The sequence below is a fragment of the Astatotilapia calliptera genome, chromosome 7 (genome assembly GCF_900246225.1).
Source record: "Astatotilapia calliptera chromosome 7, fAstCal1.2, whole genome shotgun sequence".
Classification (NCBI taxonomy): Eukaryota; Metazoa; Chordata; class Actinopteri; order Cichliformes; family Cichlidae; genus Astatotilapia; species Astatotilapia calliptera.
In genome coordinates, this window is record NC_039308.1 from 55,794,118 (window position 1) to 55,809,370 (window position 15,253).

A 15,253-nucleotide genomic window follows, 5' to 3' on the forward strand; every position below is an offset into this window, starting at 1 on the left:
TAGCTTAATCAAAGGCCAGCCAACTGTAGCACGACTAATCAAGGGGCCGGTAGACGGGCCATGCATGACAGCCAATTACACAGCAGCCAGGTCTGCACCATCGCATCCTGCTCACTTCCACAGTGCCCCCTAAGTAGTTGTAACACCAGGACCAGCACACAGCCCCACTTTTAAAAGGAGCGAACAATAGGTCGCTCTGTGGGACCAATAGACGACACGCGGACCAAAACCAGGAAAGTGCCAAGGCGTGAATCTTTAAAGAGGTGCTTTTTGTTACAATTACAAAACGACATCCTTTTTAAACCCCTGACCAATTATACACGAGAAGAACAACAGTAAGATGATTATCACCAGTCTTTTTTAAACTCAACTGACAACTCTTAACAAGTGTGAGCAATAAATGTAACTAGTGCGGAAATATCTAATTAGCTGACAAATAACAGAAAATCTGTTGCAAGTTTTATAAGCGATTAACAGGATTAAGTAGAGGTTAAATGATGCTCATCAGTTTTAGTGCTAAATAGGTAATCATTTAAATTTTTTTTTACAGATTTTAGTTTTCATCAGATACAAAAGGCAATCTGAACAAATAGATGGCAAGAAATAAATCGAGAAAATCATATGATGATCTCATAATCCAAAATAAAACTAATAACTTCTTAACGTCTTCTGAAGGACTCCAAACAAATTTTCCAACAAGATTTTCTTTTCTTAAATGCCTCATCTATGAACAGTAAAAACTAGATGTCAAAAAAAAAAAAAAAAAGGACAAAAAGTTACTCCTCCCTTTATGACAAACAATATATATATATATGTGCAGTGTTTATGTTAAGAGTAGCTTGGTTTACAACACAATTAAATATGGTGCGCCAGTGTATCTTAGGTTCAAGCTAGTTTACCTGGTTGTCGGGATGGTTAACGGTGAAGTATCCCACACAGATGATGACTTCGTGCAGCAGCTCTTCAGATGATTGCTGGGTACAGTACCAGAGCAGGGAGCTGACGATGTGTCGGAAAGCTAGAGACAGGCCCTCTGCCCCTAGAACGGACTGACAGGTCACAGAAAAAGCACGTCAGCGTGCATCACAGGTAATTTAGATGTAAACTGACTACGACTGTTATTGTAAAGAGCTTTTACAACAATTACAACACACAGTAATAAAAGGTTATATATGTTTTGCTGGTGGGAACAAACTTGGTGTACGTGTATAAGCAAATCAAAGGGGGTCTGACCGTAAAACACCCCGATCCCACACTGAAATGACATACTATTAGCTGCCAGCAGACAGTATTTATTAAACATGTCAGCGTGACAAAGCGCTATAAGATCATCACATGTTGCACTACAAGCTTGGTTGTGTTAGCCTTTATACATAATAAAAAAATAAATGAATTAAATAAAAAATAGGAAAGTGAATTCAGGTTTTGTGTCATGAAACAAAATATATTTAGCAAAAAAATAAATTTAGATTAAAAAAAGAAAAAAACAAAAACAAAAAGGGAAACTGGAAAATAATAGCGAACGGCACTGCATTCAAACAAAAACAGGCTCTTTTACTCTTTTTGATGAGGTTTTCCTAACAATGACCTGCAAGTTTGTTGCTGCATTTTTCTGCCAAAATGCAACTAACTGTATAACCCAGTTATATTTATACTGACTGAATTCTTGTGAAATTCCCTTCTAAACACAGCACTGAGAGCTTATGTGGTTGCAAACTGAGCCTGAACAATAGCCTCAATGCAGATCAACCATCCATTTCAAGTATATTATGTACTAGCTGTTGCAGAGCGGTAATGCAAGACACGAGGTGATTACAACTCATGGCTTTTTTTTTCCTTCTTCTTAAAAAAACCCAAAAAACCAACCAAAAACCAGAAACCACACATTATTTAAAATGTTCATAAAACTACGACAGTAAAACGCTTTCATTTCCAGCTGTTTTGAGTTGCCTGAATATGGCGGGTCAGTGAGAGGAAGCTGCTTCAAAGTAATTACCACAAGACATTAAGATAATTAACAGCATTCTCGCTCACTCTTCTGGCTTTCAGTCTATGCGGTGACTTAGCACAGTGAAGCTGTCGCCCTCCCCTCCTTGCGCTGGGTAATGTATGGCCCTGCATACAGTGATAATCACTCGCTTTCTGTTCGAACTGCTGACCCTTACTGCTCTATTCAACCCCCCCAAAAAATGACCTGGGGATGGGGGGTGTCAAAGGGTACCTGTGTTTATGTGCACAGGTCATCTTTGTCATGGGGAGAATAAAGTCTTATAATGGAAATATACTAACACTCAGCTGATGATATACACAGATTTATTAAATCCAGGGCACTTTTAGGTAATTTAAATATTCTCCTGCTTTATATTTATATTATGTAACTGTCAACAATGTGCAAAATCTTTATTAATAAATAAAAAGGAATCAGAATACATTTTATCATTTTACCTGGAAGGCAGACAGGTCAAGAAGGGCAAAACTGTTGAGGAAGCGGATGCCTTGTAAAGCCACCTGGATGACCCCAGGGCCGTAGGGCTCCTGACTCTGGCAAGCAGACTCTGGCAAGAAACTGTGAAGCAGGATACAATACAGGGTGTGCACCACCCCTACCAAGTCTGTCGACTGCAAGAGTGCCGTCAGTCCAGTTGGGTCCTGGCGTTTATTGTCGAATATACTGGGAGCACTAAAGAGGAAGACATGCAACTGTATGCTCAGAAACAAAAATACAAAAACACAAAACTAAAATAAATCGATGGGGAAGAACACTGACAAATAGAACGACAATCATACTGGAACACATTACACAATACTTTAGGAAATACTTTAAATATTTTGTTCTTTTCTGCAGCTGATGCCACATCCCCAAACTAAGGAGACAAAACACAGCTCAGACCTCGGCAGCTTCTTGATTTACTCACCAGACACAAGCTTAAAAAAGATTTTCCTTTAGATAAGAGATACTACGCTGTTAACGCTGCTGGATTACCTGACTGGGGCGAGTGGAAGAGCACCAAGTTTGAAATGTACTGTATATTACCCGGCTGGATCACACGGCAGCTCTCAAGTTCATCTCCTGCCATTTGTGTGCCTCTGGTTTATTCATGGAATAACACTTTTTCATTTTGTTGCATGCAAGAAGCTTCCAAGCTGCTTCATTTTTGACTTAATAAGTACCATAAACTGACAGCCAGATTAGCTAAGGAGGGAGACCTTCAAGATTCAAGATTAGCCCTTTCCCTCGCACTCCTCCTACAGTAAACACAGCAATACCGCGATGTGAAGCTCATGGCAGTGATTTCAAGCTGGTAGACTGCAGTGAGTTGGCTGACAAGGTGCTGAGCGCTCTAGTACATTTACTCAGAGTCTGTCTCGGGTTTGTTTGGCTCAACAAAGACGTTACCGTGTTGGTTAAGGGGACTGGCAACGCACTGTTTTTGTTATACTTGCATTTAATATAAAAATTAATTAAAACAATAAATAAAATTACAAGATAATCTTGGCAGACAGGCAAGTAGATCAAAGCAGGACAAAAGCATCATAAGAATTAAACAGTTTGTTGGTTTAGGTTTTTAAAAGTAAAAACGTCATAAAACCCAATCTGAGACTTGACTTGAGAAACCACTACAGGAGATAATCATCAAAATTACTGCAATCTTTAAAATGAAAAAAGAAAAGAAAGTAATTACTGCAGTAATGTTTTTCAAGACTCTCCGTTGCAATGCGGATGACTCCAGTGAAAACCCTAGGCTCGCACAGAGACAATTTAAGACTCCTGCAGCAGCACCCGCTATGATTTGCAGCCATGCAGAATGGAGGGTGTGTGACCTTTGGATGGAACCTACAGTGCATGCTGATACTTGATGTTAGCCAACAGGCTTTGTGTGAAATATGCTGCTAGGCAAGAACACAGCCTCGTAATGCCATTATAATCCCCTGACACAGCAACTGGCATGGCACAAATATCCCACTACCCCATGAGCACTCTTCTGCATGACACACAGATAGCCGTCGCGGGACAGAGCTCACCGGTTGCTGCTTTTAGTGTCATTAAACACCGTTTTCTCACAAATATTCAGTGTCATCCAGAGTTCTAGCTGTTCTTTGGCACTGCAGTGTGAAGCAACTGGTTATTAATACTGCAGCACATTATAGCTGGCAAGGTATAGCAACACAGTGTCTGACACTGAAAATGTTAAGTTTGTTTAGACAACACTGCTACTTAGATTTGGGATGTCAAATTGCATTTAAAATGTCATTTTGAATATTATTCTGATATTTCTGTTATTACGGTCCCCTTTTCCCTTTAAAGTCAAAAACTGTGGCACTGATGTCCCTTGGTGTGATAGTATGCTTAGCCTCTGTCAGCGGCGCCACTGAATCTCTTTGAGTAGAGGTCACCGTAGCACATGTGGGTGGGCTCCCCCTCCACTGCAGGCTAAGGTTTATGGTGAGTGACAGAGCACTGGGTCAAGTAGATGCCTATCTCCATCTTCAATAACGACAGCTTAGCCAGCTTGCTGACTGGAGTGAATGACCTGCTGGCTGATTGCAGAGGAACGACAGATTTGTTTGAGTAACAAAGAGAGCCGTTTTTATGGATCCTTTTGACAGTCCAAAAAAAAAAAAAAAAAAAGAAAAAAGAAAAAAAGAAAACACAGACAGTGACTCAGCCTCTGTCATTACTTGTACAGAGAGGTGTGTGTACTGATTGTCAGAGGACGATCAAGAGATCACAAAGATGTCGAGGTGTGTAACGAGTAAGAAACAGGCTCACCGTCCAGTTACGACAAAGCACAGCTTGCACATGCTGTGCAGCAGAGCCGAGGCTTGCTGGAGGAAGGCTGACATCTTGGGCTGCTCATCTACAGGACCTTGGACTGACAAGAAGCAGCCGTACAGCTTGTCAATCAACCCCATGTTTACCACATAGCTGGAAAGCAAACAGAGAGGAAAATGCATACCGGGGTTTATTCAATTTGTCCCTAAATGTTAAAACAAGTTAAAAGTGGGGAACATTCTTGGTAAAAAGCTAATCGCACAGGCAAACAAAGACCTTTACTGTGCATACCTTCACAGTGGTACAGCTGAAAGCCAATACCTCACCTAAGCCATCCACCCCCTGCTATTACTGTGATATCTTCAATTTGTCTTTGCCAATGACAGGTCTCATGATCATGTTCCCTGTACTCTTTCAGCCACAAATCACTGCTAATAGTATCATTAAAGGGCTGTTGTGGCCCCTGTGCCAGCCCAGCTCTGGGCCCTTAACAGTCTCCTGACCCGAGGCTAGTCTTCTCAAAGCTCCCGCATGCGTTAACCTTTGGGTACAAAGAGCTTACGGAAATCTAGAGGGAACTGCAGCTGCCAGTCCAGACTTTCAAGTTGCTGCTGTGAAGTCAGTTTTCCCTCGTCTTATCACCATTTTCAACGTTCACTTCTTTTGTATAGCGTTTCTGTTAGAACTGTCACTCACTGATCTCCTCTCCAAACAGGTGATTATGAACTGAAATGGACACTTGAACCAAGTGCCATTGTTTTGACTTGATCCTCTTCCACGTCTTTACTTGGGCTGAAAGGATCTTTCATCACACTTTTGTCCTGTGCCTGCTCTCTGTTTAAAAACCTGTTTGGTGGTCGCCCTTGCCACTTCGTGTTGCACTATTTGATCATGCACTGGAAACACAACACATACAGTGGACTAAAAGCAGCCCAAAACAAACTGAGAAACCAACAATGGGCAGAAACGATGTGAGGAGAGTCTTTAAAGTGCTATATACAATAGACTGTTTTAAAAAGGGAGACTTTTGCAAACACTTACAATGTTTTCATCTTATATTCTTTCTCGCATACACATTTTAAGACAGTTGAGGTAAATCTTGCATTTGTACTCAAGACTATCAGCCTGAAGACACCATTTTTCTCAGGCCCTCTCTTGCCTCTAGGGTTATAACTGGGTCAGTGGATGAGATTGGTGGGTCTGTGCAGCTGCTCTGTCCAGATGAATCATGGTTTGTGGGAGGGATACTGGAAAGACTGCACTAGTCCACAAGGTGTCATGAGGCCGGGCCTGCCTTTCCTCACAGTCCACATTTCTCCATCACAGCCTCGACTGCTATAGCACAGACCCACATAGCTTGAAAACCAGGTTCAAGGGTAACTTTCAAAGCTTTGGAAGTGAGCGTATCATGCCACTTTGTGACTCTCCCCCCCTGAGAAGCAGATTTTACTTAAAATGTAGCACAAGCTGGAAGGAAGCCAGATTATACCTCATTCTCACACTACTCCCATTCTAACAAGACGCTGCTTGGACCGCTTCCAAGCAAACTGTCATTCTGTCAGGATATTCTTTACATAAGGCATGTTGTTGACCAACTCTAAACCCAGTGAAGAGGAGTCCAGAAGTGATGTGCAGGAGAGAAAAAAGGGAGCCATGCAGGAGGAGGAGAAGCAGCATGAGAGTAGTATAGAGCAACGGAGGGAAAATACCTGATTAGATCTTGTGTGCGAGTGTTGAAGGACTCTGCGGCAGAGCTCTTGACCTTGGCATCTTGGGAGGAAATGCACGTGTTTTCACCTTGCCCAGAGTCAGAGATATGAGGCCACAGGGACCCCAGGATGGTAGAAATAGTCTGAAGAAGGCCTGTCGTCAAACCCTCAAAGACTTGTTTGTTTACACTGCGCCCAAAAATGGACTTGTCCTCATCAGGGACGTAGAGCTGTTAGAATAAAAGAGGGGGCGTGGGGGGAAATGTTGAAATAAGAAAGCACAACAAGCAATCATAAACTTATTTTATCTACACTAGATTTTTTTTATGAACCCTAATGTTGAGAGACTACAGTAGAAATATAATATTAGAAGCTTGAAAACTTAGTTTTCAGCATAAATTTTAAATACAGTTTAATTAGCAAAGATGTTAATGTTAAATTCTTGCAGATTTTCCCTGTTGGAAACAGAAAAGCAGCAGCATTAAATAAAATCATTTCTAACAAATTGTATTGTTATACTGTTAATTACATTTAATTCATGCAAGAATAATAGACCTTTTATCAGTGGATGAAAAATTAGTTTTTACTAACAGCTACAATTAACACCATTACGATATCACAATAACGATTTAACACTTCAGATAAAAATGCATGGAGGTGCCGAGGCTGTAACCATAACCATATGGCTACAGCCTCTTATACCTAAGCCATGTTACAACCAGAACAGTCTTAAAAAAAATTAACAGCCATTTACAATTGTCTAATATTGACAATATGACATTTTAAAATATCAGAATGTAGTTAAAGTCATATCCCCTTCTCCAAAGAAATGCAAAAAGCTTTTCAAAGCATTTCTTGAGGTATGCAAACCTGAAACATGAAAAAGATATACAATAAACCAGCCACACGACAAGATATAGTCCCAAATAAAAAGGCTGCAGAAAGAAATCAAACAGCACAGCAACACAAGTATTCGTCTCATTTTTATTTCCAGGCAAACTTCACGAAAACAGCAGCCCACCGCTAAAATATAGTGCTACTGTTTAATGTGAAACCCCGCAAAGGTCGAACCTTCCCATTTGGTCTAATGGTTAGGGTGAATGCTGACAGCGTAGGTAAATCCACCGACATTCTCCACAAATCTAATTAAAAGGGGGCATGTTCATATGGCAGTGCAACCCCCACTGCTTTACTCTCACACAAATTCCAAAACATGGACGCGCACATGAATATGTGCAGGCGTAGGCAAAACTCAAAGTTATATATATAAGTTGTAAACTTAAAAAAATCAAACAAATAAAATCACAACTTGTGAATCGAATCGGAGTTCGAGTGAATGTTGAGCTCAACTCTTAATCTGCAGTCAACGTGAGGAGAAAAGTTAGTTCATCCTCTGCGGTGCTGTTGGATATGTCAGTCAGCAGAGCAGCTGTGGGGATATGTTTTATATAAACTGAAGCATACAGGCGAACCTCTCCCTCTGTGCCCTAAGGAAATATGACTGCTTGGATTGGAACTCGACTGGGGAAGGAAGCCCCAGTAGAGTTCATGCGTGCACCACAGCCCTGTGTCTGTGCCTTGTCCTGTCTGGGTTGCGAGTGTAGGCGGCTCCAGTGAGCCGCCACCGTTGGATGTGTGGAGCGGACTGATGTTTACAGTCCTTCTCTCAGAGTGCTGAGGGATATGGGGCTGACATGCCGCCGCAATGCAGCCTCCCATGCCCGCGTGCCTCCCCGAGTGACTATGCTCTCACATTCCCTCAATTGAGAGGCATCTGTGGAGAAGTCGGGCAACGGTTTGTTACTCGCTAGCTCTTTGTCATACTCTGTCTTTCATTAACACTGCGGTTGTAGCAGACAGCAGTAAAAACGCTGCTTCCTTTATGGTCAAGCCAGTGTATATGAGCAGATAAATGTAAAGAAAACATGGAATTCTTAACATGTGCAACATTTATGTGTGGCTAGGAGAGAGGCTGTGTTTGTTTGATCACACCTGGAAGCACCCTTTGAGCATGTTTGCCTCTATATTTCCTGTACTTAATAGGAATGTAAATAATGTTGTTGGCAGAAACTAATCACACAAAACACTGTATTACATTGCATCTCTCATCTTCTGCATTGGGATGCACACACTTACTGTTAGCTGATGCAGCAGCAGGTCCATAAGGAGGACTATCTTGTTGCTAAACAGCACATAGGAGCAGTTGAGCGCGCAGCAGGAGCATGCCAGATTGTAGATATTTACAGCAGAACAGAGGGATCTAACAGAAAAAGATGACAAAACTGTTATTGATCAAAAGCTTGACATAAGACAAACCTCAGGGCACAACGCTTTACCCCTTCCAATTTGTTAAAGAACATGAACTACTGGGATGTAAACGTGACCGGGGCACTGACAAGACTATCTGCAGGCATTAGAAAACCAAACACACTCTTCTATATTTGTGGTTCCTTAAGGGTGCAGTTTGTCTTCACGAGTCAAAAGCATATCTCACTGACAGCAAGAGTAAGGAAACCGATTTGAGATATAAAACACTCATATCAGCTACTTATGCGGACACTCCCTTCACGAGAGCCACCTTCAGAGGTGCTGAGTTCAATCTCGGTCTCATCTTGGCAGAGATGGTGCAGCATTTCCGCTGGAGAGATAAAACTATTTCTCTTAGCAGCTCCTCACAGCACAGCCGCCAGGCAGCCCCAGGCAGCAGTCAGTGCTGAGCCCGTCAGCGTGCCTCTGTATTATGTCTACTCTACAACAAGCCCCAGAGAAGATTAATGCTTCAGATAACTGACCAATCATTCTGCTGTGACTGCTACTCCCCCCCTTGCCCCGTTTCATCAGTTAATATTTTCTGACAACTGTATATTTTAGCCATTGGAGAAATAGCGTGTCCTATCTGCTCGCTGGAAGAAAGGAATCCGCCTCTCCAGTGCCTAAAGTAGGCCATGTTTATTTCAAGTGGTAAACATTTTGATATCTACCGAACCTTCACATCTGCTGCGCGTTTTCGGTCAAACCACACTGGGACTGTGAAGAAAAATGGATTAGGTGGAGGTTCACTAACGTCTGTCAATAACGCTGCCCACTTTTTTTTTTTAACATTACTGACAGAACAGTTTAAAGCTCTAAGACATCGAACGGTGTAACAATATGAGAAACATTATGTTTCGAGGATAGCAACCAAGTTTGACATCAAGGATTACGTCCATACACCTGAAAACAATGAGAGAGCGCTAAACAATCACGTCAAAAAACTACAAACTGTATCATTAAATGTGCGGCAAATACATTGACAGATATTTGAGGAGTTCATGTCTTTATGAACTGGAAAAAGTTAACTAATGGTTAAGTGCACTGATACGGGGAGCGTTTGTAGAACAACAAGGTGAGGTAACATGAGAACTCAACCAAACTTTGCTTTGTGTGCAGTCATGCAGCATCAGATTCTCACTGCTCGATTCTCGAGTCAACGTTGCACAAAAATTCGCTTCGACACAAACACCAAACCGACAACTCAAAAACTTTTCACCCATGAAAACACTGGTAGCTGCCGTGTACAATCTTCAAAGGGACACGAATTACTTTCGGTCACGAATTACTTTCGGTCACCGGCGTGTCATTCGAGATTATGTGACATCTGAGTGAAGTAGTGCACAATAGTAGGGTTATCAAATTATCGATCAGATTAAATGGCAAGGAAGGGTTTGACTTGATTACTGTCATGTTAGCATTCAGGTTACACTGAGATTTTGAGGGTTTGCAATCTGCCAAATGCTTGTGTGGAATTTTGATGGATATAACTGTTTTTAGGACAAATAAAAGCAGAAAAAAAAAAGAAAGAAAACTCCAAATAAGTCATTAGAAATTTATTTATTGCACTGTCAAATCCCCTTTTTATTGTCCAATCTAGTGCTACGGCACCGACTTCATTTTGTTTCACATTTTGGTCGGTCTGTCCACAGCTGAGACTTTTTAAATGCAGTCTATCCGTGACTTCATTTTTTAAAGTGTTCCCATGGTGACAAAGTTTAAGTATACCCCTGTATTCACATTGGCTGCTGCAAAACACTTTTCCTTGTGAAAACTGCTGTTTCCACGGTTTAGCGTCCCATCCCTGTGACTAACTGGTGACCAGTCCAGGAAGTGTCAGCTGGGATACACTCCGGCTGCTCCAACAGCTCCTCAGCCACCACCACCCTACACTCCACCCTCTTAAAGGAGACTATAAGGACACACTGGATATTTACTTTACTAAATGATACTACAAAGTGTATTATTAGAACAAAAAAAATAGTCCAACAGTAGTAGAACAGTTAAAACTACTTTTAAAAATGAATTCAAGGCAAGACTGATCAGGGTATTCTTATTAAATTGCTTGGAAAGTAGTAAGAGAGGCCTTCAACTCAATTAACTTCTCAAGTAATGAGCATTCAGTTGCTTTGTAACACAGCTAATCAGGGCTGTCTATGGCCATCTCTTAACAAATGAGTAAGCTGTCAAAGGCGTGTTTGAGCTATATGCCCTTACACCAGAGTGTACAATGAACCACCGCGGTGATCTGTCTTTGGTTTCCTCCCACCTAATTGAGCTTGATGAGCACGACACCTGATAGTCCAGCCCCTCTGGGAATCTCACCCCTCTAAACAGCCCTCATTGACAGCTCCAGTCAAAGATTTTGAGGAACAATTTGGTAAAGTGCCACACCACCCTTTCTCGTGTTACACCAAAACTTTGTGGGGACTGATGTGCACCAGTCTATTTAAACTCTCCACATTCCTCACCCTACACCACTATGGGATTCTCATTACATTGGAAATATTGTGTTTACCAGGTTTCCAAAACTGCTGGCTATCCCAGGATTTAAGCTTTTAAGTATCAACATGGATCATCACTGGTGGACTTGGGAGCGGAGTTTAAGACAGACCATAATGTGTAAATAAAAGAACAATGTACGTTCCCTACACTAAATTTAATCCCACACAAGCAAGGAATATTATTTTACATGAAAGGTAGGCATATTCATACAGACATGAAAGTAGTGCACTTGATCTTGTCTCGCACCCCCATAAACCACTTAAAACCACAGGAGCCAGCTGGTTTTTAGTGATCATAATCAACAAGGATAGGCAAACAAATAATTCAATAATATAACAGCACAAAACTATTCCAGAAGCAGAGGATTTGTCTGCAAAAAAAAACCCAGAGTGTGGCTAATAAACTCTCTGGAATAAATCAGAAGTAACAACCATAAACACAGGTTCCCTAGCGCTTAGATATACGGCTATGGATTGCAGCTATCTTTCACCCAAGTCCATTTATCAAGGTAAATGGCCAACTGTCTGTTCAGCTGACAACAGGACAACAAGCATATAAAAAGGGTCTTTATGCTTTTTGTCACTGCCTTGAGTTATCAGCAATGAGATCTGTGCTCCTCAACCTCAGTCTCACATTCCTCGCCCTTTCTGTGAGTTTCCTATGTGTGCAGTCAAGCCTGACGGGGGCAGCACTGTAGAAATCTGACTAACTTCCAGATCAGGTTGAGCCCTTGCCTCTTAAACAGGGGAAGAAAAAGAATCCTAAGCCAAAATAAAAGGTGAGGAGCAGACCCATTTCCTTGTGCTGTCAAACAATCCCTTCATTCAGAGCTATCTAAATGACATTTAATTTGATTCTGCTGTTGATCTCTCCGATACCCTGAGTGCTTCCAAGACATCTACCCTGGCTGTCGTGCCACACTGGCCTGCTATGAAGGAGGAGAAATCTGATGAGCCGTCACGCCGCACCATGCACACAAGTGAAGGCACACACACCTACACACGCACACACTCCCAAATGGCGGAAAACATCCTGAAATAAAACCACAGGTAGCAGGTCTGATTTCACAGGATACAACAGGTCATGTGAGACAGAAGTGGAAAGACAAATTGGGTTAACACGCATGTCCAGGGACTGTAAACTTCTCTCTGGAGCTCACCTGTTACAATCACAGCGCCGTCTTTCTTTAAATTACTGGAAACTATCGACACAGAATATGACCAGACCCTCAGAAAATAAATGTTTGAATTTCATCTTTGCTACCTAATGGCACAGATCAGCGCCTCTGTTCCTCTCATTGTTCAGTTTGTGTACAGGAAGATAACACTTTGCACTGAGACTGTGAACATTTGTGCATTTTGTTCCCTTCCCCACTGTGACCCCTATTCCAGTCACAAGGACAAGGCATCTGCAATCTAAATACCAACTCAGTATAAGTTTCCATCAGTGTACAAAAAAATGCACTGGATTTAAGCTAAACTCATAATCTGCAGCTGTCATTATGGAAGGACAGTAAAAGGACACCGGCTACAGAAACGAGGATCAACCCCTTCATTTATTTCTCCCACACTAAAGAAACACTTTCAACTGAGTAGGACAAAACAGCTAGCTTCTGTGCAGCTGGCACACATGATGAGGGGTAAGATTCAATGTTCATCTATAAGATGATGTAGTTATGTATGCAGTCTTAACCACAAATATCAAAAAGGAAACCCAACCATAAATAAGGTCTAGTGATTCCTGTAGACATCAAAGTTAATAATATTTGGTTTTGTACAGTTAATTTGATAATACATGTAGACTTGTAATGGATTTTTCACTATAATCTAAGACTGTATTGATACAACAATAAACTGTGAGGATACAACCCTCAGCTGTGTCACTTAACATTAAACAATGTCTCTAATAACAATGACTTAAAATGGGGACAAATATGAATTACTGGAAAAATAATGAAAACAATGAAAATCAAAAGTAAGTTAAAAATCTAAACTGATGTAAATTCAACAAAGCTCATGCCAAAGTTTGGGATGTTATTGTGCCTCTTGTAAGAAATCTCTTCATCTGACGTTAACGACAGCGACTGCATAAACCCTGATCTAGTCACTCCAGCGACCACAGGGTTACACCAGAACATTAGTGGAGCCTCGTCGAGGAATTAGCTCATTAATGTAATGGTAACAAGATGGAATCAGCTTCCCTTGGGAGAGATATGGCAGGAGCATCTCGGCAGCTGCCTTTTTTTGTAAATCACTCTGCTTATCTGGTGGGAGGAGGTGATCAATATGGCAGCATCACTGTAAACAGATAATGTAGCTCACTCCGGGGTTAGCGTCTGTATAGCAGCCCATTAGGCCACACAGCAATCCAGATGACAGATAGTGATAAGCAGACGGCCGGGCTGTGTCCTTATGTTGCATCTCGTCATGAGCCGCCGACTGCACTGACCTGACTGACACAAGAACAGAGCGTGACCTCTGCTGCGTTTTACATTTTACAAAAACCATAAAGAAATCTCTGCTTACAACCCTCTGGGGTACAAAGCTACTGTAATAAGTGCATTCATTTATTAAACTGTTGTATATGTTGTAAATAAACTATCATACACATGCTTTTCTTCAGATAATCACAAAATCCTTTGTAGCTATTGAAAAGAACCATTCATTTTAGACCTTTTCAATAGCAAAAATAATTTCTTCCTCACTCAAGACTTTGCTTGTATTGTTACCCAACAATAGAAACACATGGCCCTAATAATCTACCTTTTCATTCAAGCATGTTAAAGAGATGTACAATGCCAAGGAGATTATTGTGAGCACGTTTTGTGCTGCAAAGATAGTCTCATTTCAACAAAATACTGCTTCGAATTCAGAAGTCTGCTTGAAATTCTTAAAGACTGCAATGATTGAGAAAGAGAGAACACAAAAAAAACAGAAGAAACAATATACATGTGATGCCCTTTAAAAGCATTATAAATATAAGAAGCATTTGTCCATTAGCAGAGAGTCAGAGACCAGTAAATGCTAATGAATGGGGGAAGCAAGGCCATTCAAGTCCATTACAGAGTCCCACTTGTGACTATGGCAGGCTCTCTGAAGTTATCTACTGGCAGGCCATGCAAGCGCCAGACCCACAACTCAAAAATATTTCGTACTCTAAATGATAGATGGGACACATGTGCTTTTTGTGTTTCGAGAGAAAAGAAAGAACACAAATTGATTACAGAAATGGAAATGCTTCCCATTTGTTGAAGGGCAGCGCTGTTATTCATTAATACATTTTGAGAGTATTTATTGAGATGAAGCAACTGTAAACGCTGATAAAGTACCGTAAATGTCGGGCTATAAGCCGCTACTTTTTGCACAAGCTTTGAACCCTGCGGCTTTTAGTCAGGTGCGGCTTTTCTATGGATTGTCCGTGATTTTTGTCATATCGTAAGACGATTTGTTTTGTGTGTTCCGCTGTTGTACGGCACTACGTTGCCTGGCGGAAGGATCGGGGTTCAAGAGTGGTATGTTAGTCACATGTCCGTCCGCCAGGCAACGTAGTGCCGTACGAAGTAGCGCGAAAAACAAACTTCAAAGTAGCGCTACGCGTTCAGCGGGAGTCGTGGATGATGAGCGGCGATAAACTTGCAAGTTATGCCCAAAAAGCAAGTTATGCCCAACTCCACCGGTGGATTCTGACAGCGTGGAAAAGTGTGAAAACATCCACGATCACCAACGGATTTTGAAGGGCTGGACTGCTGCATGATGGAGAGGAGGACACCGCCACGGCCCTTCTGAGGGTGTTCGACTCTGACACTGACAATAAGGATTTCTTTGGTTTTGAAAGTGACAACGAAGGAGAGAAGAAGAGTGGATGACGAAGCCATCATGAGCCTGTTTGTATCCGACACTGGAGGAGAGGACTTTGGTGGTTTTAGTGCGTAGGAAGAAGAGAAAGATGGTGGTGA

The 15,253-nt window shown here is 41.6% G+C and overlaps 1 protein-coding gene across 3 annotated transcripts in view; it reads right to left on the reverse strand.

Moving 5' to 3' along the window:
• The window catches only part of scaper (S-phase cyclin A-associated protein in the ER), a 59,174-nt gene that overhangs the window by 6,612 nt on the left and 37,309 nt on the right, over positions 1 to 15,253 (reverse strand). For all 3 annotated transcript variants that reach the window (XM_026175937.1, XM_026175935.1, XM_026175936.1), the window contains 5 exons: positions 8,620 to 8,743; positions 6,484 to 6,713; positions 4,772 to 4,927; positions 2,446 to 2,680; positions 900 to 1,049 (listed from right to left, as the gene is read on the reverse strand). In XM_026175937.1, the coding sequence (XP_026031722.1) occupies positions 900 to 1,049; positions 2,446 to 2,680; positions 4,772 to 4,927; positions 6,484 to 6,713; positions 8,620 to 8,743 (895 nt within the window). The remainder of the gene's footprint in view (positions 1 to 899; positions 1,050 to 2,445; positions 2,681 to 4,771; positions 4,928 to 6,483; positions 6,714 to 8,619; positions 8,744 to 15,253) is intronic.